The sequence below is a fragment of the Mycteria americana genome, chromosome 1, assembly GCF_035582795.1.
Source record: "Mycteria americana isolate JAX WOST 10 ecotype Jacksonville Zoo and Gardens chromosome 1, USCA_MyAme_1.0, whole genome shotgun sequence".
Taxonomy (NCBI): domain Eukaryota; kingdom Metazoa; phylum Chordata; class Aves; order Ciconiiformes; family Ciconiidae; genus Mycteria; species Mycteria americana.
The window spans coordinates 2394577-2418896 of NC_134365.1; the positions used below are offsets into that span (position 1 = coordinate 2394577).

At 47.8% G+C, this 24320-nt stretch overlaps 2 protein-coding genes across 4 annotated transcripts in view; both read right to left on the reverse strand.

Moving 5' to 3' along the window:
- Positions 1–872, reverse strand: part of LRGUK (leucine rich repeats and guanylate kinase domain containing) — a 59643-nt gene extending 58771 nt beyond the window's left edge. For all 3 annotated transcript variants that reach the window (XR_012777664.1, XM_075515435.1, XM_075515571.1), the window contains exon 1: positions 568–872. Coding sequence is in view for 2 of the 3 variants with exons in the window: in XM_075515435.1 (XP_075371550.1) it covers positions 568–774 (207 nt within the window). In the remaining variant the exon portion in view is untranslated. The remainder of the gene's footprint in view (positions 1–567) is intronic.
- EXOC4 (exocyst complex component 4) overlaps positions 1–24320 on the reverse strand; it is a 558486-nt gene that overhangs the window by 129375 nt on the left and 404791 nt on the right. Inside the window, exon 18 of the mRNA XM_075515833.1 lies at positions 14753–15847. Coding sequence (XP_075371948.1) covers positions 15610–15847 — 238 coding nt within the window. The 3' untranslated portion in view covers positions 14753–15609. The remainder of the gene's footprint in view (positions 1–14752; positions 15848–24320) is intronic.

Sequence of the window (24320 nt, forward strand, 5' to 3'; positions counted from 1 at the left end):
GTGAAATTCCTATGAGCATGGAGAAGTCATACAACAATTGCTAATCTAGGGACCAAGATAAATAATGTTTCAAATGGTAATCAGCTAAACTATAACACCTACATGTTATAGCAATGGAGACTACAGATGCATTTCCACTAGGTAAAAATATGAGGTGATAATGCTGTGGCAGTGGACACCTTAGAGCAGGGAGAAAAATATTCACTTGAGTCTAGGGGCTTATTTGATCTCAGGGCTGGGCATATAAACAGGAAAGGGGATTAATTTGGTCATCCATATGCCAGTTTATCCTTAGTCTTTATAGAGCAAGGAGGAAGAGGCACAATCCAGAACTATCCTGGGCACCATGGGGATGGAAGGGACCCTAAAAAAAGGCAGAAATGAGAGGTGAGGGGAAACACATCAAGCCAGCCTTTCCCCTCTTTGGGGAAATGAGAAATGACTACCTGGCGACCCCATCGACTCCCCCTTCTTTCCCCCACAACTACACTGAGTGATGAGGGGGAAAAGGGCTCTTCCCTCACGAGCACACCCCTCCCCAAATAGCTGAGGGGCACTGAGCTGAACCTCTGTGCGCTGTGGCTCCTCTTCCTCATCCTCCTTCTGCTTGTCCTCTTGGTGAGGCAGGCTGAGCTGTGGCTGCTGTCGTCGGCTGGCCCTGTCCTGGGGCAGCTCCCCAGGGATCCCCTGGGAGAGGTGTTGCAGGGGCCTATAAGAAGGGGGAAGCAACTCACCCAGGCCGCCCTCTCCCCCCTTCTCCTCGCCCCCCGCCATGAGGTGTAAGAAGAAGCGAGGACGCGGAGGGAGCTGTGCTATCGGTGCTTCGCACTCGAGCACCACCCCATCACCCCTCCGACTAGGCCGCCGCCATCTTGTTTGCTCTCCTGTTGTCGTGGAGACGGGAGAAGGCCACGCCCCCTGCGGGGAAGGGGATTCGCGCCAGCCCCACAGCCAGCCAATAGAAAAGCGGCGGGTGGAGCAGTGCACCATGGGAGTTGTAGTTCCCCGCGCTGGGCACGCTAGTAGGGGCCCTCAGGCCGCAGAGCATTTTGGGAGTTGTAGTCTGCTTCACAGGCAGTCTCCTCAAGCGGTGCCACTCGTCACGCAGAGATCCTTGTGTGGTTGAAGACACCACAGCCGCCCTCATGCAGCCCATCACGCTTTCTCTTCTTCCCCACTCTTCCACAGCAGGGCTCTGCCTCCATTTGTGTGTGCCAGATCTGGACACAAGGTCAATACTGGCAGACAAATAATCTTCAGGGCACCGTTAACCAGCCATGAAGTCCGAGGCCAAAATGGGCTCTGTGCAAGATGGCAGCTTTGCTCAGCAGCACCGTAGCAAGAATAAGGGCCACGCAGAGAGTCTGTGGCCCTGATTTCCAGTCAGCTGTTTTAGTCACAGGCCAGTCTGGGTTATCCTAGTTTTTATCTGGGAGGACTGGTGACTTTGATAATTCATATCGGGAGTCTCAGCCATCTGCTGGGGTGAAGGGCTGGGGCTGTTTGAAATGGTGAAGTAATGTGCTTCCTTAAGAAAAAAAGTACCATTTCAGAACTGGTGGAAAAAAATCTATATAATTTTGCTGGAAACATTTGGGAAATAATGAATGATCAGGCTGTCACAGCGGGCAGAAGCAAAATGACAGCTTTTGAAATATCTTTGCTTGTTGTCTTCTTTCTTTATCACCAGAGCCTGACTGGCTTCTGCGGTCGATTTGGGTTCAGGGGCATGTGGACCCATCTTGGGGTGCAGTGCACCCATGGGTGGCAGCTGCCAGGGCGGGCGCTGGTGCTGCAAACTCTTCAGGATGATGGTTTTGTTTAGCCCTGCAAAGCAGGCGCTGCACTATGTTAAAAAGTACTGATTTGTTAGCATTCCTCTTTGAGGAAATAAAAAGCTCATCACACCATGTATCGGGGGAAAAAATAAAAAATCCCCAATTGTAGCCAACAACAAGCTTTGGGCCACAAAAAAATGTCTTACAGATACCAATCCACTCTTAATATAAATCTTAAGTAAAGATGCTAAAAATATTTGTGTGAGCATGTTTTGTGATTAGTTGAGTTGTGCACAGTAACCTCTTGGCTCCAGTCATGCCCTGTGGCAGCAAGTTCCACAAGTTCATTAGTGCAGAGTAAAAAAAAAAAAAAAGTTATTTGTTTTCTCTCATTTTAGACCTCTCCTGTTCCTGGTCCATCATCTACCCTTCTTCTCACATTGCAGAACAGGGTAAAATGAGAATGTAAAGCCAGAAAATAAAGGAGGGGAGGAAGAGAGGATCTCCTAGGACGTCTCCAAATACAGGTCCCTGCGAGATGAACATGGGGAGAGCACTACTCCTCAAGATAAAACAATTTAATGTTGGCGACAAGGGATTCCTGTCAACTACAGTAGGTCATGACAGCCTGGTGAGCCTTGAGAGTCTTGTAATTCTGCGTTTCAACGTCACGTAATTGCCTTCTCTCTTTACTTGTTCGTAAAATGACACCTGTCTTCGACTGCAATGGCTATTGCTTAAAAAAAAAAAAGGGGGAAGATATAAAAACTCCTTATGGACATTATCCACTGACTTTTATCTTTGTGCTTCAGGGAAACATTATGATAACTGCAATAAAGCTACCCCAAATTACCTTCCTTCATTATCTCGCTGGCCATAAATGTTAAAACCTTTAATGAGATTTACTCCTTTTCCACTAAGCACCCCATGCCTCCTCCCACAGCCCCCTGGGCACAGAGGCTGCCCTGCAAAGGCTCTTCTCCAGATGGTGCATGTCTAGGACTCTGTGCAGGGATGGGCGGCAAAGGCAATGGCTGGAGAGCTCAGGAAAAGATGGAAAAATCCAGAAAAAGAAGGAGGGATCTTATCTGGGAGTATGTTTTTGGGAGGCTTTTGGATTTGTTGTGATCTAGGAGAACAATTTCTGAACCATCAGAGCTACAAAGCCAAGTAGGAGCTGCTTGAGGACAGCAGCTACTTGCTCCCTATAGGGCTGCTGTAGCTGTTTCAAGCTTTCATGGTGTCTAGGATATTCCCTTTCTCAAAACCACACTGTTTTATAGTCTACATCTGCAGATTTTGCCTTCTGCGAACAGGGAAAGTCACTTTTTTGATGTGAACCCTGCACTCCCCGACTGCAGGATTATCAGTGCCTGCTTCCCTCCTGCGCTGGGACTCCCTGTGATCACAGGACATGGCTGTCAGCCATCACATGCCCTCCTGGCAGCCCAACGCCACAGCGCACGGGTGAAACGACTGCTGTCCATCCCCATCTGCAGTGTCAAGTCATACGTGGGGCTGCAAATGGCACAGGAGGGCTGAACCCCACCTGACCAGCCAGTCCGCTTGGACTGCCCGCTGCCATCTCCGTGCAACAAGCACAGAAGCACCATCAGCCAGGTGGGCTGAAACACAGAGAGCAAACGCTGAGCCCATACAAACGTCCCCAGTGCTCACTGCAAGCCTGAAACACCGGCTGCTTCATGGCACCTTACACTGCACAGACCTCTTCGAAACAGCTCCTTGTGTGTAAAACCCTGCTGCAATGAGACAGGACAGTCTGCTGATTCTTTCAACCGCCATGGGGGTTTTCTTACTGTGCCTTCCACGTTTGAAAACAGAGGGCAATTGGGTCACCCCTGTAGGAGGTGGGACATCTTTTACCCCAGTTGCGGAAACATCTATCTTTAGCTGGGGTTTGTTCAGAGGACTGTTAAAGGGCTTCAAGCTATCTGCGATCTGGGCAAGCTTTGTGCTATGGAAAAGCTATGAGGTTTCTAGAGGGGAAAAACACTGCAGAGAACCTTTTATTCTAGATCACATCTTTGGCTGAGTCTGACATCCTGCAACCACACAAGGAGGAGCACCCTGCCTACCGAGCCAGGTTGCTGCTGCAGCCAGAGAGACCTACAGCAGCAGAGCCCTACCAGGACCTGGTACTGCTCATGTGGCTTTCCTGTCACTCAGTTGACAGCTGCTGGAGACTCAGGACAGAAGGGGATGACTTGGAGCCTCGCGATCGCTCTGGAGGCTCCATCATCTGCGGTGAGTGGCCGTGACAGCCACCAAATGCAGATACTGCCTGGTGGCAGACCCCCCCTGCCCCCAGTTTGTGGGGTGCACGGGGTGTGTGGTAGGCCAGAGAACACCACTGCAGCCCATGCAAAGCACAGTGGTAACATTTGGCTGTGGCTGGGCTTAAATCTCTTTGCATGCATGTATATATATGCCTTATTTTGTCCAGTGCTCTGCCTTCGCAACCTGGAAGCCAGCCAAATACCTCACTATTCCCCAGACTCCACGCCGGCAGGTTAGCATCAAGCGAGTGGCGAGCAGATGGGTGGCGTGAAGGCAGCTGAGATGCTTGGATTAACATGCAGTAGGTTTACGGGAAGATACTTGCCCGAGCTCTAAGCTCTCCAAGAGGCAAAGGCCACACGTAATCAAATTAATAGCTAGCTGGGCAGCTTGTCCGTGTAAGACGGGGCTGGAGATTTCATGGGAACAGATGATAGAAAAAGGGCAGGTCCAAATACAGTTTACATGGACTGCCATCAAGCTTGGAGCAGAGCCAGCAGGGCTAATGAGTTCTCATCGTGGAAGTGTCCCAGAGTTTATTTCCTACCATCTGGAAAATGCCTGCCCTTCCACTGGGATTTGTGATGCTTCAGACAGGAGAAGGGATTATTAAAACCTCAGAAACACACTTGTCCTCCCTCCCTGTCTCCCCCCACCCCATCTGTTTGGCTTGGCAGTGCAGGGACCGGCTGCCTGCTCATGTGCTGCGAGATGCAATGGCTCCTTTAAGACCCCTCTCCACAGGGGATGGCAACTGTAGTGAAATTAGCCTTACGTATTTTGGGCTGGAGACAGATTGTTCCTGAATGGGGCCATTAAAAAAGGAAGCAGACTTGGGGAAACAAAATGCCTAGGTGGTAATGGTAATTTTGGTGGATGCAGAAAATAGTTGGGGTGGTGGGAAATGTCACCCCAGACCTTCTCCTTTCAGTGTCACATCCCTGGTCCAGCACAGCACATCCAGCTAGGGGATTACCCAGGACATGTTCTCCTTCCTTAGCAGAAGGGATGAAAATTTGAGCTTTTTTTCCTCCATAAATCACATAGTGCAAATTGCAGGCTGAAAGCTAAGCATGGCCATCCCAAAGGCTCGAACACTGTCTGTCCATCTTCCCTGGGAGCCGCATCCAATTTTACGCCTTGCCAAGGATTTGTGCACTTCCCTCTGTCTCCTCTTCATCCCTCTGTGCCCCCAGCAGCTGCCATCACATTTTAGCTCCAGCTTCTCCATGGTCCTGGGTGGGTACCATTTCCTGGCAGGGTTTGGTGTTCCCACCCCCAAAATGTTACTGTGCCCCCCTGGTTTGCTTCATTATTGTGCTCATCTGGCCACTTCTGGAAAGCAAGGCTGGCCAGGAACGTCGGAGAAGCCATTCAACTGGCACCCGTCCTGTACCTCCATGGAGAAGGGTCAAATCTGAGGGGCACCGCACAAAGTTGTGGGGTTTGATTTTGTGCCCGTGTCTTTTAAGTTGTTAGGCGAGCGGGGTGGGGGGGGTTAGCAGTAATTATGTTGTGGGATAATTGCTGGAGGTAACTTAGAAATTAAACTTATATTCACACTTTTAGGTAACGTACAGCATTGAAGAAGATTCCCAGGTGGAATGTGGCTGACACAGAAGGCCATTCCGTGGAAGTTCCCTAGGCCTGTAACCTTAGATGTCGGTGACGCCAGGGGAACTTGGTGTACTGACTCTATGAAGGTATTGTTCGGAGGGTGGAGCAGTGTGGAGACGCCACTGCCAGGCTCTGCAATTAAATGGGAACTCAAAGGTATCGTGTGTGACCAGTAAGCTGCACATTTGCTATCCTGGGCCAACACTCTGTCATGTTTCTGACAAAATGCTGTCCTTTGATGAACTTTGCTCATTATAACATCATTATAATACCAAAACACACCTCCATCCCGAAAGCTACCCGCCTCTAAGGTGCGACCACCCCGCAGTGAGCTTGCGCTTTGAATTTTTCCTAGCCTATACCTTTAAAAGTGAAGCGCGAAAACTTTACACCAATCCTAAACAAAGATGTATGACTAGAGTCACTCACGCTCCACCCGAAAGGTGAAAGATAGTATAAAATGGCTTAAGAGAAAGAGAATGTTAGGGAAGACACCATCGCGTACCACTCTGACCTCTGGGATCAGTCGACGGGCTGAGCCTCTCTTCCCCTCCATCGGGACGCCTTTGGGTAAGATTCGAACACTTGGTTATACCAAGTGCCTCCCCAGGAAACTTAGAAATCTCCCTAGAGTTGCTTTATCATTTTTAACGTGTTTATAGCCAGCAGTGTCACTCATACTCTTGGTATTTGCACATGCTTTGCAGACAGTAAATTTATCACCGGTAATCCAAAGAACCCGTGTGTCTGTTGCTCTAATAAACTGCACTCTTTATTAATCTAGCCATGGTAGTTATTGAACACGACCAGACTCTTTAAGTGTGGCTGTGATAGTTCGTGCAACACGACTAGACTGGGGGTGCAGTGCGTTTAAATTAACGCCGTCGCCTTAACTCTGACGAATGGCTGCATATACAGTCCTTAGAAAATAACCGTTGACCAAGTCTGGGACTAAGACTGGACTTAGCGGCACCTAGACTCCTCTCTGAGAAGGAATTTAGAAAGCAAGGGGGTCCTGTCTGAACCTTGTGACTCAACGGGAGGGTCGTCCCCCCCCAGCCACTCCTCAGACTCCTACGTGCCAGTAACTCTTAACACAACATATGTATATGTAAATAATCTTCAAACACCACCCATGAGCTGCTCTTTGTTAAACACTTCAGCAGGCATTAGATCCAACTTGAGCCCATGCCCCGTGCAGGCAGCCTTCACCACCTGCAAGGCAAGCACGTGCCAGACCATGCTCTTCATCTCATTGCACGTGTGGCATTGAGGGGGTGGTGGTGGGCGCTGGAGCACGCGGTGGTCTCGGCCTCCAGGGAGAGGGCTGCGCTTGCATCTTCATGCAGCTCATCTACGAGCTGTCCGATTCCTTTGGTGCCTGTCCTGTTGGAGATCTCCATGTTTGGAGATCTTTGTACCAGCCTGCCTTGCTCCTCTGCATCTGTTTGCAACCAGCTCTCCTGGCTCATGGTGTCACTTAGTCAAAATTTGGGGAGGCAAATTTGCAGCACAGCTGCACAAGGAACTGTTTTGTTGGGATGAGCAGGCACAGATGGCTTGGGGGAGGAATGTGACAGAAAACCAGAGCACCGTGATTTCATGGACTCCCAATGGCCATCTCCCAACATGCAGGTCTGCAGGGTGTGGGGCTTCACATCATAACATGGCAACTTTGGTCCTAGCAGCAGGAGATCTTACTCACCTGAGTAGCCACTCTGGCCACAATGGGACATTGTACTGACTGCCTCCTTGTGGCCACTGGATCTATGGAGGGGAGGAAGCATCTGCCCGTGCTGCTGAAGAAGATCTGTCCGGTCCCATGTCACCATCTGCCTCCATATTTGACCAACCATCTGTAAGGAGTCCCCTCCAGTCCCATGTTGTCATCTCCCCTTGCCCAGACCACTCTTACTCAACCTTTCCCTCCTCCATGTCCTCCACATGGCAGGGGTGACCCCTCCATGGGAGTCGGTGGCTGTGTGCCCACGGATGTCTCGGTGTCCTCCCATCCAACCTCTCTGCATTCGGTAATGCGGACTCTCTCGATCCACTAAAGGGAGGGGGGAGGATGGCACAAGGGGTTGTCTCTGCTTGCCCAGAGCTTTTGGGGTAATCTACTCACGTTTAAGGAATCATTAAAAACACAGGAGCTGTTCAAAGAGTGTCCTTCTTCTGTAATCAGCTGGGAAAGAGCTAATCATGCAGATGAGGGACTTTTACAGTTCCCCTAAACGCCTGGGCTTCTCTTCGGAGTGATTAATGAGCAGCAGCTCAGTATGCGGGCTCAGTTATTCGCAGCCTCCTCTGACACGTTCCTGCTCTTCATGTGAGAAGGGGGATTTCTGGATGCACCAAGGAGAGATAAATCATCTAGGCCAACGTTCGATCAGGGGAAGGAGAATGGCTGGCTGGTAGCCAGGAGGGTAAGAGAAAGGGCAACCCACATCGTGGCCAGTCTGGCCCAGTGAAGATCAGTGGTTTGAAGTAGATTCAACCCCCAAAATATGTCTCATAGAGCCCTCACTGCACTCAGCTTCTCAAGCTGAAAGCTCAAAGAAGGGGATGGAGTAGTTCAGGCAGGTGAGAAGTGACTCCAGCTGTGATAATGAGGGAAAACTCGTTAATCCCCTGTTCCCTCCTTGCTGAAGAGTCTGATGTGGCACAGAGGGTGAGAGATGTTCCCCTAGACATTCAATCTCATGTCGCATTTTGAATGGTGCTTGGCTGTGGTGTGAAATGTTCCTCAAATTCTCCTGGCTCTGGAACAGCAAACAGTGAACAGAGCATTAAAAAAAAAAAAAAAACCAAACCAGAACTGAAGCTCTAAATCAGCAGTTATTATCCTAATAAAACCTTCCCACTATTGACAGAGGGAGCATTTCATACTCAGAAGTGTTAACGGCAAACGCTGGCCTTAAATACGTTGATTTACTATTCAATTATAAAAACAATCAGCTCCCAAATACATGCCACATGCAAAGCCGATTTATAGGCAGCCCTAGCACTCCGATAGCTCTTTGCACTTGCAAAAGCCCCATGCAAATTCAGTCGGTGATTCACCAAGAAGCACCAAGCAATAAAAGGACCCAGCTGGATGTAGGGAGGAAGGGAAAACTTGAAATGCTGCCTTGGTGCTCCCGAGTAGGAAGAGAAGCAGGGTGTAAAACAGGTAGCTTGCGTGCCGCTCAAATCACGCTTAACCTGGCTTTGCAGGACCTAGTTTTCATGGTGATGGGGCAGAAGTGTGAGTCTGTTTGACACCTTCCTTCGGCTTATTCCCGTGGCTGTGTTACTGCTTTGCTATTCAGCCTGCTGGGAGCACAGCCAAACTCCCTGAATCAGTTCCACGCAGCCAGTGGCTTGGGTTTACTCATTTCCCCTTAATCCTCTTGTCTTTCTTGCTGCACCTCCCTGAGCTTTGCCACTGGGGAGTTGCATGGGTGCGTGGGTGTGGGTGTAGCATCGGAGCTGGCTGCCTTGAATTTGGAGAAGTCCCCACATGGGGACAGCTGCCAGCGCCCTGCATGAGCAAAGCAATACTCTTAAAAGTCTTGGAGGAGGGGTCAGAGGGGCTTGGGGAATCCCAGGTCGCTCTCCCCCTCTCTTTCTCTCTCGTTAGCTCCCTTTCTGATAGTCTGAGCCCACTGGGGACTTTGCCCATGAGGGCAAGGTGGCAGCAGACCCCCCCCCCCCCCCCCCCCCAACATCTGTCCCAGCCAGGAGATGGGATCTCCCTTGCTTCAGTCCAACACCCTGTCTGCACCCAACCCCTCATATCGCAGAAACTCTGCTCTCCTCTGGTCCCTTGCTGGTGGTGGTGGGATGTGCCACCAGCTAGGGGACAAAAAAGGCACGATGGGGGATCAGACATGCCTTGAAGACTGTCCCTTTGCCTTAGGACAAAGACTCTGACCGCCAGTCCTGCTGGAGGAGCACTGTAGATACCACGAGAGAGCTGATGGAGTTGGCTATGTTCAGAATCGCGAAGCCACTGCAACGTTGTGTCCCTGCTTGTCATTGCAAGGTGTCTTTAATGGGGCAGGGGGCCAGCAAACAGTACAGCTACCGAGGGAAGGAGAGACCTGCGGAGAGGTATTTCATCTCCAGGCCGGTTCCTCTTGCATCTTCCCCTTGACGACGAGGAAAACGCAATCTGTATAATAACAAATCTCACCAGTTCTCCCTCAGTCTCTCTCTTGTGGCTCCCCTGGATTTTAGTCCCTGTACCGCTCAGCTCAGGCCTGGCCTGCTTGTGCTTGTCAGAGTCCAGCGATGGAGGGAGGGACTTCGCCAGGAGCGAGAGCAGTAGCTTTGCCTCAGCTGAGTGGCAGAGGCATGAAAAATAACCGTGATACTCATTTAAGTCACCGCAGGCCTTTGGAAGTGCTCAGCATTGGGGTCGGGATTCGGGTTGCTTTCTAGTTCTCTTTTCTTTTCCCCAGACCTGCTTTCACCTCGCCCATTGTCAGAGCCACAATGATGGCTGGGTGCCACCGGATGAGCACGCTGAGCTGTAGCAGCGGAGGGAGTGATTTGTCTGTGCCAAATATATTTCATGCTGCAACTCGGTAGAGGAAATGACAAACACTGAAGTCCAAGGCCCTAACAGTCCAATTTTCTCCACTGATTGCCACGGTGCCTAAGCCTAACAGAGTAAATAATGAACACCGATGCAATGAACTTCCCAATAAATCGCTCCTGATGAATTTCACACAGGTCATCCAAAAGCAAATTTAATGATTGTATGCTGGCTGCAGCTACCTAATTTTTTTTTTCCCTGGCTCAGTTGTTAGATCCAATCAGCAAAGGAAGGAACAGAAAATAAAATAAAATGCCTCATTTCTGAGCACGCTCCCTATTCGATGCAAAAAGCTACAACGTGAACTGCAGGGCACAGGCAGCTCCAGCTCGGATTGACAAGATGGCTTTGCCCAGTAATGAGAGAGCAGGGCTAGTACACCAGGGACCATGGCCTGGAGAGCAACATTTGACTTCCCTGCATCTCGGCTTCCTTTCGAGTTTATCATCCATCACGCCTGTTTGGAGTGCAAACTCTTCAGGGCAGAACATCCCCTGCTATGCACATACGCAGCGGCGGACATCCAGCCTTGCCCGAGGCTCAAGTTGCTACTGTGATATCATTGATGTGGGTCACTGGGTATTTAAAGTGTGGTAGGATGAATCCTTGGGTAATAAATTCCTGAAATTAGAGCACAGTCAGATTTGTGGCCAAGGTCTGCGGTGATGGACAGGGCTTGTGTATCATAGTATGTTTCCGCTATGGGAATTAATCCCCAGGACTAAGGATCAGTGTGCAAGTGACCATTCGTGTGACTTCTCCACGTCTCAGCTCTGTAAAATGACTCTCTTCCCCCCCAAAAAAAAAGCTCCCCGCTTGTCTAAGAGCAACAGAATCAACATTACTGCAATGCTAATTTCCTCTTGGCAGCTCTCCCCTGCTCCCTGTCTGAGTGCCCTCCCTTTCATTGCTATCTACCACATTCAAAAAGAAATTTGCAATTATGACTCATGCTAATAAAAACGCAGGCAATAAAAGGCAAAAAGAGAGTCTATGTGGAATGACTCCTCAGCAAACCTTTCCAGCCCGTGCTGTCTCTGAATGGCCGTGCTCATCCCATGTATGGCAGATTATGAGGTTGGGGGGACCCACACCATGATATCCCTGGGAGGCTTATCTATCTATCTATGCACGTATGTGTACGTACATATATTTGTACATATATCTGTCAGACAGGCGGGTTTATATCATCCTTAATCAAGAGGATGTCAAGAGGGAGGAGGCACTTGGGAGAGGACGAGCTGGTGACTGATACGGAACTGCGAAAGGAACCAGAGCAATTTGTTTTACCTTCCACTTCTGCTATTGTGTCTGGCGCAGGCTTCAAAATACTGTGATAATTAAAACCCAGTAAAGATTATGAGGCTGTAAAGAGGAAATTGTGAAACCCTCATGAACTTTTACAGCCCCCATGAAAATATTCCGTTTTGCGGTCTGGAGAAGTATTTCCTTGTCTCTTTAAGCACCAAAGGGCCACGTCCATATAACGATTACTCTCCAAGTGCTGGCGGAGCTGACAGCATTTCATGTTGCATTACAAAACAAAATCTCCGGGCCTTGTCCATAAACCATTCTGTCCTGCAGGGTCATGTCAGGACTGCAAAACCACTGTAGGCAAGAACTGGTGCAGAGAACAGAACCGGAGATGTTATCTGCAGTTTTGTAAGAAGGTATCAGACTGAGGATTGGGTCCCTCCTTCAGGGCAGAAGCGGGGTAAGTCATGCAGATGACTTAGATCATGCTCACATCTAAAATGAAGGGGGTTCCTGGGTCTTTGCACAGTCTGCAACACCCGCGTGTGGTTTGTTCCCTTTGGGGAACCATCTTCCACTGTGAATGTGTTATAAATGCCCCATCTGTGCGACTGGGTTCCGCAGGCTGGGATGGAGAAATAGTTACCAGACAGCGACACGCCGAAGAAAGGAAAAGTAAATGCTGGCAAGGTAGTGTCAGAAAGGGCTGGTACTCTCTGGAGACTTGTGCTTCTGTTGAATCTATAACTGATAAATTCAGGACAGCCAGAGCCTGCCAAATCTGCACAAGACCATGAGCACATACGAGCATCAATAAGGGGCTGCACGTCTCGGACCATACCCAAGAGGGTGGTGGCTGTTGTATGAAGAGTACAGGATTACACAGGTGCCTGGGTGAGACAACGTGCTCTCAAGGGACTTTCCAAACACCTACGTAGAAGCCAGTGACGTGTCAGTACCACCCTCTTCTTCCAACCGCCTTTGGGGTTGGCATCCCAACTGTGGCTCCAGATGGGTGCTTATGAGTGAGTGTGTGGACGTTGTGAGTGGATAAGCCAGCATGTTGTCTGAATAGTTATTTGCTATGAAACATAACAGCTTGACTCTACCCACAATAACAGCTTAATGAACAAAAGATGTTCCCAAAAGATCTCTCCCCCACCCACTCGATCCCCTATTAGCGAGAGAGGATTTGCAACAAACACCAACACACAAGCCAGACCCTTTGCAAGGGGACTCTTTTTCCAGGCAGGCTTGGTGCCAAAATATCCCCCTCATTGCTCGTATTGTTCAGGTGCTTCGTCGCAAGTGGGTTGCTGCCACGCCATCAGCGCGATCTGGAAACACACATGCAGCGGGAACCTTACTGGGAGATGGTTTAGCGAAGCGTAACTGCACCGTGCAGAGGCTGGGCCTGCTGACTATTTAGCGCTCTCTCTTGGAAAGCAGCAGGGAGAGTGGGTGATCTAAAACCAATGCGTGCACGCACAAAACTAGGTACGTGGCCTAAACATGAGCTATCCGGAGATCTCTATGCTTCAAAATCGTAATCTTCATCGTGTATGTTATACTTCTGAAACACCTGTTGGCAAGAAAACGCGGTGCATTCAAAAGCTACCATTCCGGGAAAAAATATTCGGTAAGGATTTGTTAAGGCTGATGAGGGTTCTTTCTGCCAGCATCTTCTTGTGATGCAGCGAGAAAGCTTGTGCAGCGTATGTCAACGGGTGGCCGAAATAAGGTGCTCAAGGTCTGGATTCTTACATGCCACATGCTACTCACGCCTTTCTCCGTGTCCTCTGGCAACCCTCACGCCCTTTGTGCCCTTAGTGGGACCACTCCATAATACACAGAGAGAATATTAACTTCCCTTGTGAAGGTTTGGAGAGTACTGAGAGTGAAAACTTGAGGAGAGAGACACAAGCTAATTATATACTGTAATTACCTCAGTTACAAAACCTTCTCTTTCCTCTACACCAGGCTCTAGGTAAGTCCCTGTGTGCCACTGCCTCTCTTCTCTCCATGGTCATGCCATGGTGTTCTTGTGCCATGCGGTCCAGCAAATGCTTTCTCACACCTCAGGCCAGTGCACCGACACGTGCTAGGGCTTTGTATTTACATCTTCCTGTGGTGTGATGGACAATGTGAGGTGCAGTTCAAAGAAGAGTCTTTTAAATACTTTGCTTTAGAAGCAAACATACTCCCAAGTTTGAAATTTTCTTGATTTCATGCAATCTGTCATGGCACCCGCCAGCACAGCTGCTCGGTGGGCGGAAAATATGGACTGCAAAGCTCGAGATCAGCCATGTGAAGGCGAGGCAGAGCTGCAGATTATTAAGCAATTAAAGATGGAAGGAATAAAAATTAGTCTGACATTAGGCCACAGCAGCCCAGTCTGAATTCAGAGCTCCTCACACATCACTTCTATACCTCAAAGGGTCTGAAATCTGTCTTCTATGTACCAAGCAGCTTCTTTTCCATCCTCACCTGTCTGGATACAGAGTAGCCTGCTTTCCTTCATTTTTGGACATCTGCAGCACATCTCAGTGTTCGAGCAGGTGAATACAGATCTCAGGTCTTACCCCAGAAACACCCCCACATCATCATACGTGTTACCGTGACCGTGTTCTCCACCCTCACTCATGCGAATTCATCGAGGAAAGGAAGGAACTCTTGTAGTTAATGGCCAATATTGACGTAAGAAAAACTGGGTTCATGAATAAAATGAGAATAGAAACCAGAAGAAGATTCCTAACAACTAGAACTACTGGGTTCTGCTTTTAACATGGAGGTTGAGAAGCTTCTTGTCCAGTTGGCCCGTAGTAGCTGGGGATTAGACTGAATGATTCAGAAGACCACTTCCACACCGATGTAACCTTGGAGGATGCCATATGAATTCGGACCTGGAAGGGAATCTTTTAAATACCACAAAAATAACAGTTCGTAAAAAAAACCAGACAAAGCACAAGAGCCTTGAGGAGCCTTTAAACATCCTTTAATTTTGCAGTTTCAAGACTGACACACAAGCAGTTACACAGCTCAGCAAGAACCTATCTCAGGACGTGAAACCCAGCTGGGTTGACGATTTACTTGAGAAATACAAATGCAGTGTATTCTCGGTTTGGAGGGATGGTATAAATTCCTCAGCCTCCATGAATTAAGAACCTTTTAGCAGGTGGCTTTACATGGTCAAGGCAGGGCAGAAACGGTGACCTGAGTGCACCTCAGACTGCAGAGCTACCTAAGCCTGTGTGTCCTTCCAGTACATGAAATGACGATTACAAAATATCTTTTGAGCTGGGGAGACTCAAAAGATATATTCAGAAAAAGAGAATTAAGTTTTGCTAAGACCTTATATTGGCAATTTTCTCCTATATCCACCATCATCCAGTGCAGTATGCGCTGTAGAAACCGATGCCATATGGCTCTGTGATAATGAAGAAGTAGAAGTGGAAACAAATGGTCCCACGTTACCTCCCACTACGAGAATTGGCTTATCACTATCTGAAGGAATAAGCAACTAGATCTCTTTGCAGTGGAAACAGCAGAAAACTTAATGCATCTACAACTGTCATTGAGAATAGTACTGGCAGAGCTGAGACAGGCTCCATGCAGCAACGCTGTTGGAATGGCTTCAGAACCGTCAAGAGCTCACATGTGACCAACAGGTCTGTGCTTGACTTACTTTAGTGTGGTCTGAACTTCCACTGAAGACTCTGACCTAACCCCGTGTGAAATCTTCTCTTTTCCCACCCCGCCAGATAGCAGCTTGCCTTACGTCTCAAGGCAAAGCAGCTGCAACAGAGCAAAGCCCAATATCCCACCCAAATCTCTACCAGGATGCCTGTTCCTGCAGTGCAATCACTCTTGGGAGAACATGTTAAGGAAGCATTACGTGATTACACATCAAAACCCCCCAAAGAACCCCAAAACCAAATCTCAAGTGACGTTTCCCTTCTCACTAGTACAATCCCACCCAGAAGATGCGCGCTTTTGCCTTTGATTATAACAGAAACGCAGAGGCTTGGACCTGCAACCTGACAGCCCCTGCTGCTCAGTTAATACGAGCGACAGAGCAGATTACACGGTGGTGATTTTCTTGTCCTTGGTGGCCTGTTTGATAGCAGCCTGCTCACAAATGATCTCCTTCAACCGCTGCAGCCTCATGTTCTGGGTGGTTTGGTCTCCCACACCCGTCTGGCTCCGGTGCAGTAAGTTCAGGGCATAGATGTATTCCAGCTCTGTGTACTTCACGCCTTGATCCACCACGAGGTTTAACAGCTCGTCTGCTGTGTTGTAGAGCATCTCATAATACTGCCTGAAAAGCAAGCAAACAAAAAAACCCCACTCTGGTAAATAGTGATACTTGATGCTCCAGACCTTTATTTCCGTAGAATACCATCAACTGTTGCTTTTATTCAGCAGTTCCACGAGCAGAGAAGGCTGCGTCGGGTGCTGTACAACGAGAGCACAAACATATTCCTATCGAACATCGGGAGACGCCAAGGGGGCACATCCACGCACAGGGGAGCAAATCTCACAAATCTGCTCCCCACACTCTTCCATGCTCAGCTAAAACACAGACTATGGAGAACTGAGGGCTCCTCTTTTCTAGCAGTTACCGGCAGCCGAGATGTCACTGTTTGGTATCCAGCATGTAGAAAGCAGTATATAGATATGGATGCACATAGATATATATACGTGGTGATGTACAGATGGATGTCTAGTCACTCAGCCTGCAAGACCAGGGGTCTTCTGGAAAGGAAAGGAATGGCAGGGGTAGGGGAAGTGGAGTTTTTTGTCCCTAATGAACCCCTGTTGCAGAGAGATGCTAATATGGAGCATGGGAAGAGCTCCAAGCCCAAAACTCCAGAGACCTCCGATGATACTGAGACACACAGTCTGAGAGAAAAAATATTAAATAATGCAAAATAAAATTTGAGCCAGGAGCCAAGGTGCCTCTTTTAATAAGTAAAAGATCATCTGTGGAGAAGGCATAATATAGAGGCTGCAGTGCAGGCTGGTTTAAATTAAAGTAAAGTGGCATTAGTGAAAGAACGGATTTCCAAGGAAAGGAATTTAAGCAAGTACTGACTGGAAGGGAAAATGTGTCACGGGCCAGGGAAGCAGTGGGGCAATTCTGACAGCTGCCAATCCAACCACTGCAGAAAAAATGGGCTGGGACTGGATGTGGGACTGGATTCTTTCCCTGGCTCCACAGCCCAGGTGGAAGAGGTAAAAACTAGCGAGAGCTGCTGGGGTCCTTTGAGACATTTTCTTCCCCCCCCTTCTTTTATAGCACAAACTGATTAAGGTCTGAAACCTGGAGAAGAGTGCGTGACTCTTGGAAAGCACTGCCCACAGGTCATGCAGCAGGAGGGGAATCAGGACTACTGTGCCCTTTATATAGCACTTCTGTGAATTCCTGGCACGGCCTTTCCAATTCACACCGCTGCTCTCTGTGCCTCAGTTTCCCCATCTGTACCAAGGGGTAAGATCTGGTGTCAGGGGTCTGTGGTCTAGATATCACCAAGACAAAGCATCATGTCTAGAGGGAGCTGTAAAAATACAAGGCTTTACAAAGCTTCTTTAGGCAGAGGGGTTCCCAATCCTGGGCAGACCCTTCCAGGTCAGGGATAAGGGGAAGGTTCTCACATACGACTCCACTGCAGCAAGCTCCATCGAGCGATGAACCTTGGCCGTGGGTTTAGGACTGTTTGGGGTATCAAAACCAAAAAAAGGGGTGCATGGATGGAAAGTACCCTTTTTTTCTAGAGGAACTGGTTAACTGTATAGCTTCGTACAGATGTTATATACCCTTGGAAGGAAACAGGGATCTGAAAAGCTCAGGGAAGGAGCAGTGAAAAGATCCCTGTCTGTCTGCATGCATCGCATGGCAGCGAGGACTTGTTTCAGCCAAATACTCAGCACTTCTTTGGCTGAAGAGCAAAGCAAGGCAGAAACGGGCCAGAGCAGTGAAGAGGAGGTCCCTGCATGCCTCCTCCACGCTTCTGCAGGAGGACAAGGGCAGGCTGCAGTCTAATCCTTAGGTCTTGGTGGAATAAATTATTTAAAACCCAAGAGCAGGGGCTCCAGGAAAAGTTATCACCTCCCTCCCTTTCTCTCCTCTTTGAATGCATTAAAATAGCAATCAGGGCAAACACGGCAAAACTGCATATTAAATTTCTCTTGTTCTTTACTTTGCAGGCTCTCAGGTCTGGCTTAGCTGTGCCTTTGCAGAGCATCCAGCATGCCGCCAGACTGCAAATCACTGCAGCAATGACTGTAACCAGCTGTAGCAAAACCACACATTTGGAGCGTCTCGGGTCTTGCCTCTGCTAGTATGGCCAGGCTACTGGGCTTCAGAGCTCTGCATTTTTATCTCCTCCGTCTCCTTCAAGACATCGCCTGCTCCTGTGACCTGAGAATTTGCTCCTCTGGTTGAAAGTCTGCACCAACATAACTGGTGTCAGGGGCCGGCTGCGATCGGGTGGGAGGACGGGCTCGCGGCTAGAGGAAGAGGACTCCAAAATCATCGATTCCGAGAACAAGGACGGACAGGATTTGGGTTGTGTGGTCAAAAGAAGGGAGTGTGCGTGAGCGGGGGAGGATACATGTAGAAGGCACAAGACACAAATAAAAAATAGCTTCTGGGGATGAATGATAAGCTGAAAAAACAATCAAGCTGTTAGGCTCCACACATTTCAGATACAGGCAATGAAACTCCTGGAGCTGATGGAGGACCTGTTCACCAGCATGGCAGACTGCCCGAGGGGACTTTGAGGGGGGCTCTGCTACAAGGACACGTTGTTCCCTTGTTAGCAGGGGGTAAAGGGGGCAGACAACTGTCTCACTGAGAGTATTTCCCTTAGAAAAGAAAGGGAAACCACGCAAGCTACTTGAGGACAGAACCCCAAATCCCCCTGACTTACTACATGATAAAAGAGGATGTTTGTGCAGCTCGACAGGCAGGTGGGTAGGTAAGGATGGGGGAGACCTTGCACATCCCTGTATTGGCTGCTATTTGCAGAAGGCGTTTGGGTAATCCCTGCAAGCTACAAGCTCATCAGGTTGGGGTAACGCCGAGTCACGCTGCGTCAGCTACTGATTTCAGTTCCCGTGCCTATGACGGGGAACCCAGCGGCACAATTCGTGGTCCCCCGGAAGCTACTGTGCCACCCTGTGACACGATACGATTTACTGCTATACTCCCCTCAACGTCTACATCCCTTGTTCACTCAGACTGTGATGCTGAACGAGGCCAGTGTTTGACACAGGAATTGAAAATACCTATGTGGCTCAGACAAGAAGCATTTTGCAAGGCTGATCTGGTCCCCTGCAGAGCCACACCATCGCATCTTAGCTTTTGATAAAACATCAATAGCAGAAGCCACAAAACCTTGGGAGGATATTTCTCAGTACTGGATTCAGGGAGGGGGAGACTAAACCCAACCTCACCTCCAATCACGGGAACAGATTGAGCAGTTTAATTGCTAACGATGCTAACGCTGTAATCCCGGCACAACGACAAAGCCCCAGCACTCTCCTGAGACACGCACGGAGAACTCTCTGAGAACCTCTCGGTATGGAAAAACAAGACTTGGCTCAGAGCACATCATGGTAAGGCCTGTGTGTCCGATCCACCTCCTGCTACGCTGATGGATATTCTTTAACTCTTGGCTCCTCTTGCAGGTAGACACAAAAAAACCCCCAAAACAGCGGATCTCATGCAGTTCCAGAAGCGGCAACGCAGTGGCAGGAGACAGCGGCACAGCAGAGGCTCAGATTCGTCCTCTTTGATAACACTGGCACTACTGTAAACTCTCTCCCAGACAGAAAAACACAGCTCATTCTTCAGCTAAAACAGTTCAGGGGACATCTGGATACAGGCAGGGATTGATAAAGCCCAGTGGGTCAGTGGTCTAAGGATGGGTCTCCTCAGTTTTAATTTCAGCTCCCCTCTTCAGCTATAATTAGTCCTGTAACGTTTACGCTTGAACTTTGCATAATTAAATAGTTGTATCTGGGGCCTTGCAGAGACTAAGATCCCAAATTTCAATGGCAGCTACCTACCAGCTGGCTCTACAGCAGCCTTCTGGCACCTTGATGTGTGGCTCATCTGAGTGCCCAGAAGCTGCTGTTCGCCTTAAGGTTTTAGAAGATTTGGGTATTTATCAAGATGCTTCAATACACAGTCAGAAATCTAATATAAGGTTAACTCTGAGAGTATTGGCAATATCTCAAGTACAGTTTTTTTCTACACACAGTGTGTAGAAAAAACCAGTAAGGTTGCCAAGGTAAACACTAAGATTTAGGAAACATTGATCACCTTCGGGGAATTTATGCTGAGCAGATGTGAAATGAAATTTTTATCTTTGCCAGCTCTGGCTGGGTTTTCAACAGAATAACAGAGAGGATATCTTGGATGGGGCGACCGCTCTGAGAGATGGCAAGTCTTTGCTCCAAAGCATAGGACTCACGGCCTTCCCAACGTGACAGAGCACCGTAAAAGAAGAAGGAGCAAGAACTGAAGCTGTTCCATCTGCAGCCCCGACCGATGACCGGACAAGCTCAGCAACGCACGCCCATCTTTACCCCACGTCCTTACAGCCGCCTTCCTTTTTTAGCCTGTCTCAAATCTTGGATTACTGAAGAATTCTGCACCTAATAAACACAGGATTCATCTGTCACTCTTTTCAGGATCAGATTATTTTTTAATTAAAAATTTCCTACAAAATAAAAAAGAGAGCAAGCGAGACAGTACGAGTGAGCGAAAGGTATGCATTTTTAATTGGGTGCAATTAAAAAACTGCCGCTTTGGCATGGCATTGCCTTCGGCCAAACCCTATTTGCATGAGTAATTATTCACTCCATTATGAAGTCTGCTCAACTTTGCCTCCCTTGTCTTTGAAAGTATTAATAAATATTGATCAGACACACTCCTGTTTGCCTTTGCCCAAGCAGCTCTGATGGACTCATCTTCTGATGTTATCAAATAATGAAATATGAAAGAGTGAGTGGGATGAGCCTCTTGTTCTGTGATTTTTTATTTAGGCTCTTCATTTTACTTTCAGAAGTGTATTTGTCCCTGCCATTATAAATGCTCTTTTGATTATCAAGAGGAGGTTGAGAAAAGCAAGTTAGTGAGGGATGGGGGAAATAAATGGACGACAGGTGAGGGAAATCTCTATTCAGTGAAATGCCGGCAAACCGCTTTTTTTTTTTAAAGTTGAGGTTTAAAACCAGAGAGAAGAATGAATATTTATCAAAGGCTGATTCTATCATCTGACAAATAGGTTAATAAATAATAATAGTGGATTAGCATACCTGACCAAAAAGCAAATTTAGCTTCCCAAGCCTTCAGTCGGCTTCCAGGTGAGCGCAGCCAAGCACAGGTACGCTGATCTACCCTACGCAGATCATCAGCCTGGGCAGCAAGATCCTCCCAGTGCTCAGCGGTGAGGTATTTAGGGTAAGAAGACAACAAATTAAAGCTGAACTCACGAATCTTTACTCACCGGAGTGTGAAGTCAGGAATGCGGCTGACGGGAACGAAGGGACCTGGGTGACTCACCTCATCAGGGAAATCTTTTTGTTTGTATGCTTAATGGCACAGTTTTTATTTATTTGTACTATGCTGAAAAGCATAGATGGGGCTCGTTGAGTTAACTGGATACGACAGATTTTTTACACATAAACGTGGTACAAGTTCTTACAGAGCTTCCTTCCCGATTTGCTATGGAAGTACCAACAATTGCTGTTTTACAAGGGGAAGGAAACATCAATCTGGCTCCAGGCTCTTTAGGATGGTAAATACCTGGCCAAACTCTCCACTTATGTTCAGCTTCAGTGCTGATGGCCATATTCCGGGGGAGCGAGGAGCGAAGGACTGTCTAAGGTGTCCAAAGTCCTTACTATCCTGCTTATCCAGGATAAGGAACTAGTTTTGATGGCTTGTATGACAAAGATTTGTTTGGGGTTTTTTTAAATAAAATCCATCCTCACAATGCTCCTTCATGCGATTATCTCACATCCCTGCAAGTCAACCAACCTAGACATCTGTGGCCTGTTCCTCTGACTATTGGCAACGGGATTGGGTTCAAAGTTTCTGAACTAACCCTTGAAATCTTTGGGCATTTTTTTAGGACAAACACATACCGTAGAGCAAATAATGCCTAATCCAAAGCCCAAATACAACTGTACTCTTTCTGCTCACTTTAGCAGGCTGGAATTGGCCCAGGAAGATCTACCATCATCTGAAGAACACCTTTGTACTAAGAGCAGATAGGGAAGGATAAATATCACTGGTGGAAATGGTTCCCATTTGAAAGAATAAACATCCCATGGGCAAACCAAAAGTGGAGAAGCCAATTAACACACAGAACAGTTTTGTTTTGGTTCGTTTTGTTTTAAAAAGCAGTTTTAAAACAAAACATCAAGTTGCCAACAGTGAACCCATTTTGCAAGGATGCATTTTGAGTATATATTGAGTATATATTGAGTATATATTGAGTATATATTGAGTATATATTGAGTGAATCAGAAAAGATTGTCTCTTGAACTCTATTCTGGGAGAAAGAGAAAAAAAATAAAGAGGCTTTCTCATTTAGAAAAAATCTCTGGAAAGGCAATCAGAGTGAGACAAGCTCCTCTGAGGGCTATTAATACCGTTCTTCATTTAAATGCTAATGTTAACCTATAACCCAAGGCCTGCACACACAAAAGTTTTTCAGAAGATGGCCAGGTGAACTCAAAATTAAATTCCGATTTCTCTGAGAATGACTTGATCTCTTCTTAAGAGAAGGACCTTCAGACAAACAGTGTGATGTTTCAGAATAAAGGATCTTACTTTAATTATTCCTTCGTTATATAGCTGGGTGCCCGCTCTGGAGTCGTGCAGACAGAAAGAGATTCACAAGGCAAGAACTCCGATCTGGGTGCTGACTTACACAAAGGAAACAAAAAAATTCTGTACCTTACCTGCCTCCCTTTTTGGGAGATTAGGGGGTCACTTCTATAGCACCCAAAAATATCCTAGGTACTCTAATAAGAAAGTAAAAAAGGTTAAATATGAAGCACCTAACAGACTAAATCTAGACAAAAGCCACAAGACAGAACGACGAGCGTGCAAGTGAAGAGGGAAAAAGACCAAAGCTGCAGTTATGAAGTCACTCAATTTTGATACACGCAGATCTTGGTGGAACCGTTACATTTAAATACACGGAGGAGGTGAGTGAATGCAAAAAGGGAAGCTACAGCAAGAAGTGAGGTAACTTCAGTTCACGTAAGGCAGAAGAAATGGATTTTCAGGACTGGCCTGGCCGAGAAGAGAAGCCCATGGGGCTTTTCCGTCCACGGAGCATGAGACATTTGAGGTGGGAAAGGGAAAGAGATGAGGACGTTGTCGATGGTTTCAGGGCACTGGAGATGGGGCAGGAGAGATGAGCTCTAGCACGCAGGATTTTGCAAAGCAAGTTCCGCAAACTTGAAATACCAAGCAAGGGAAAATCCACATAAACCAGCAATTACTGTAATTTCTACACCTCGTGAAGACTGCGGTGATGTTTGCATACCTGCGTCAGTGATCAGCATTTCAAAGCAAGAGTCTGCAAGTATGGATGCTGGTTATTCTGCCATCTTGTGAGCTTATGATTACAAAATAGAAACTAGTGATGGAAGGTATCCGCTACATCATACATCCACTCTCTAACCGCTCCTCGTCTTAACCTGCATCCTTCAAGTCCTCTACACAGTTACAGCCCTAAAACACACCAGAGAATACCCTCAAGACACTATTCCACAGGGGAATGTATATCCTGATCATAATTTCTTCAGATTTCCTTCTTGATTTTTAATTAACCCGGACCAGTTCTGGGGACAACAATAGTAATGCCCATTCTCTGCCTCCAGAAGAACCCAAAGTGCTTTGGGGGAATTCACACAGCTTTAGATGTCCACATCAGAGATGTTATTGCTGTGCTAGTCAACCTCAGCTCCTCTTACAAACCGTGCCAGGAAATGGACACCCCTCATGTCTGCCTGGGGTGAGAGGAACTGTGGCTGAGAAGCACCTAGTTGTCTCCATGGACTGTAGAGGGAACCCAGAACGAAGCTACATCAGCCAAAAATGTCTGCTTGCTGCTATGATCTACATCTTCTCTAGGTGTAAACCGAGAACTGGGAACTGGGGTTGGGACCTGGGGTTGTTCAGCCTGGAGAAAAGGAGGCTGAGGGGAGACCTCATCGCTCTCTACAACTGCCTGAAAGGAGGGTGTCGAGAGGTGGGGTCGGTCTCTTCTCCCAGGTAACAAGTGATAGGACGAGAGGAAATGGCCTCAAGTTGCACCAGGGGAGGTTTAGACTGGATATTAGGAAATTTTTCTTCACTGAAAGGGTTGTCCAGCACTGGAACAGGCTGCCCAGGGAAGTGGTGGAGTCGCCATCCCTGGAGGTATTTAAAGGACGTTTGGATGAGGTGCTTAGGGACATGGTGTAGTGGTGGTCTTGGCAGTGTTAGGTTTACGGTTGGACTTGATGCTCTTAAAGGTCTTTTCCAACCTATACGATTCTGGGATTCTGTGATTCTGTGATTCTGTGTACCAGAGGCCACCTCATTCACAGCCCCTCGGAGGCCCAAAGGCAGATGCCCCATCACCACACACTGCAACACGTGGCACAATTTGGGGCAGGACGCACAGAGGGCTGTGAGCTGTGTTATTACAGGAGGAGAGTGTCAAGAAAGTAAAAAGCACTTAAAAAGCTAAAATGTGCAAACACCCAAGATGTGAAAT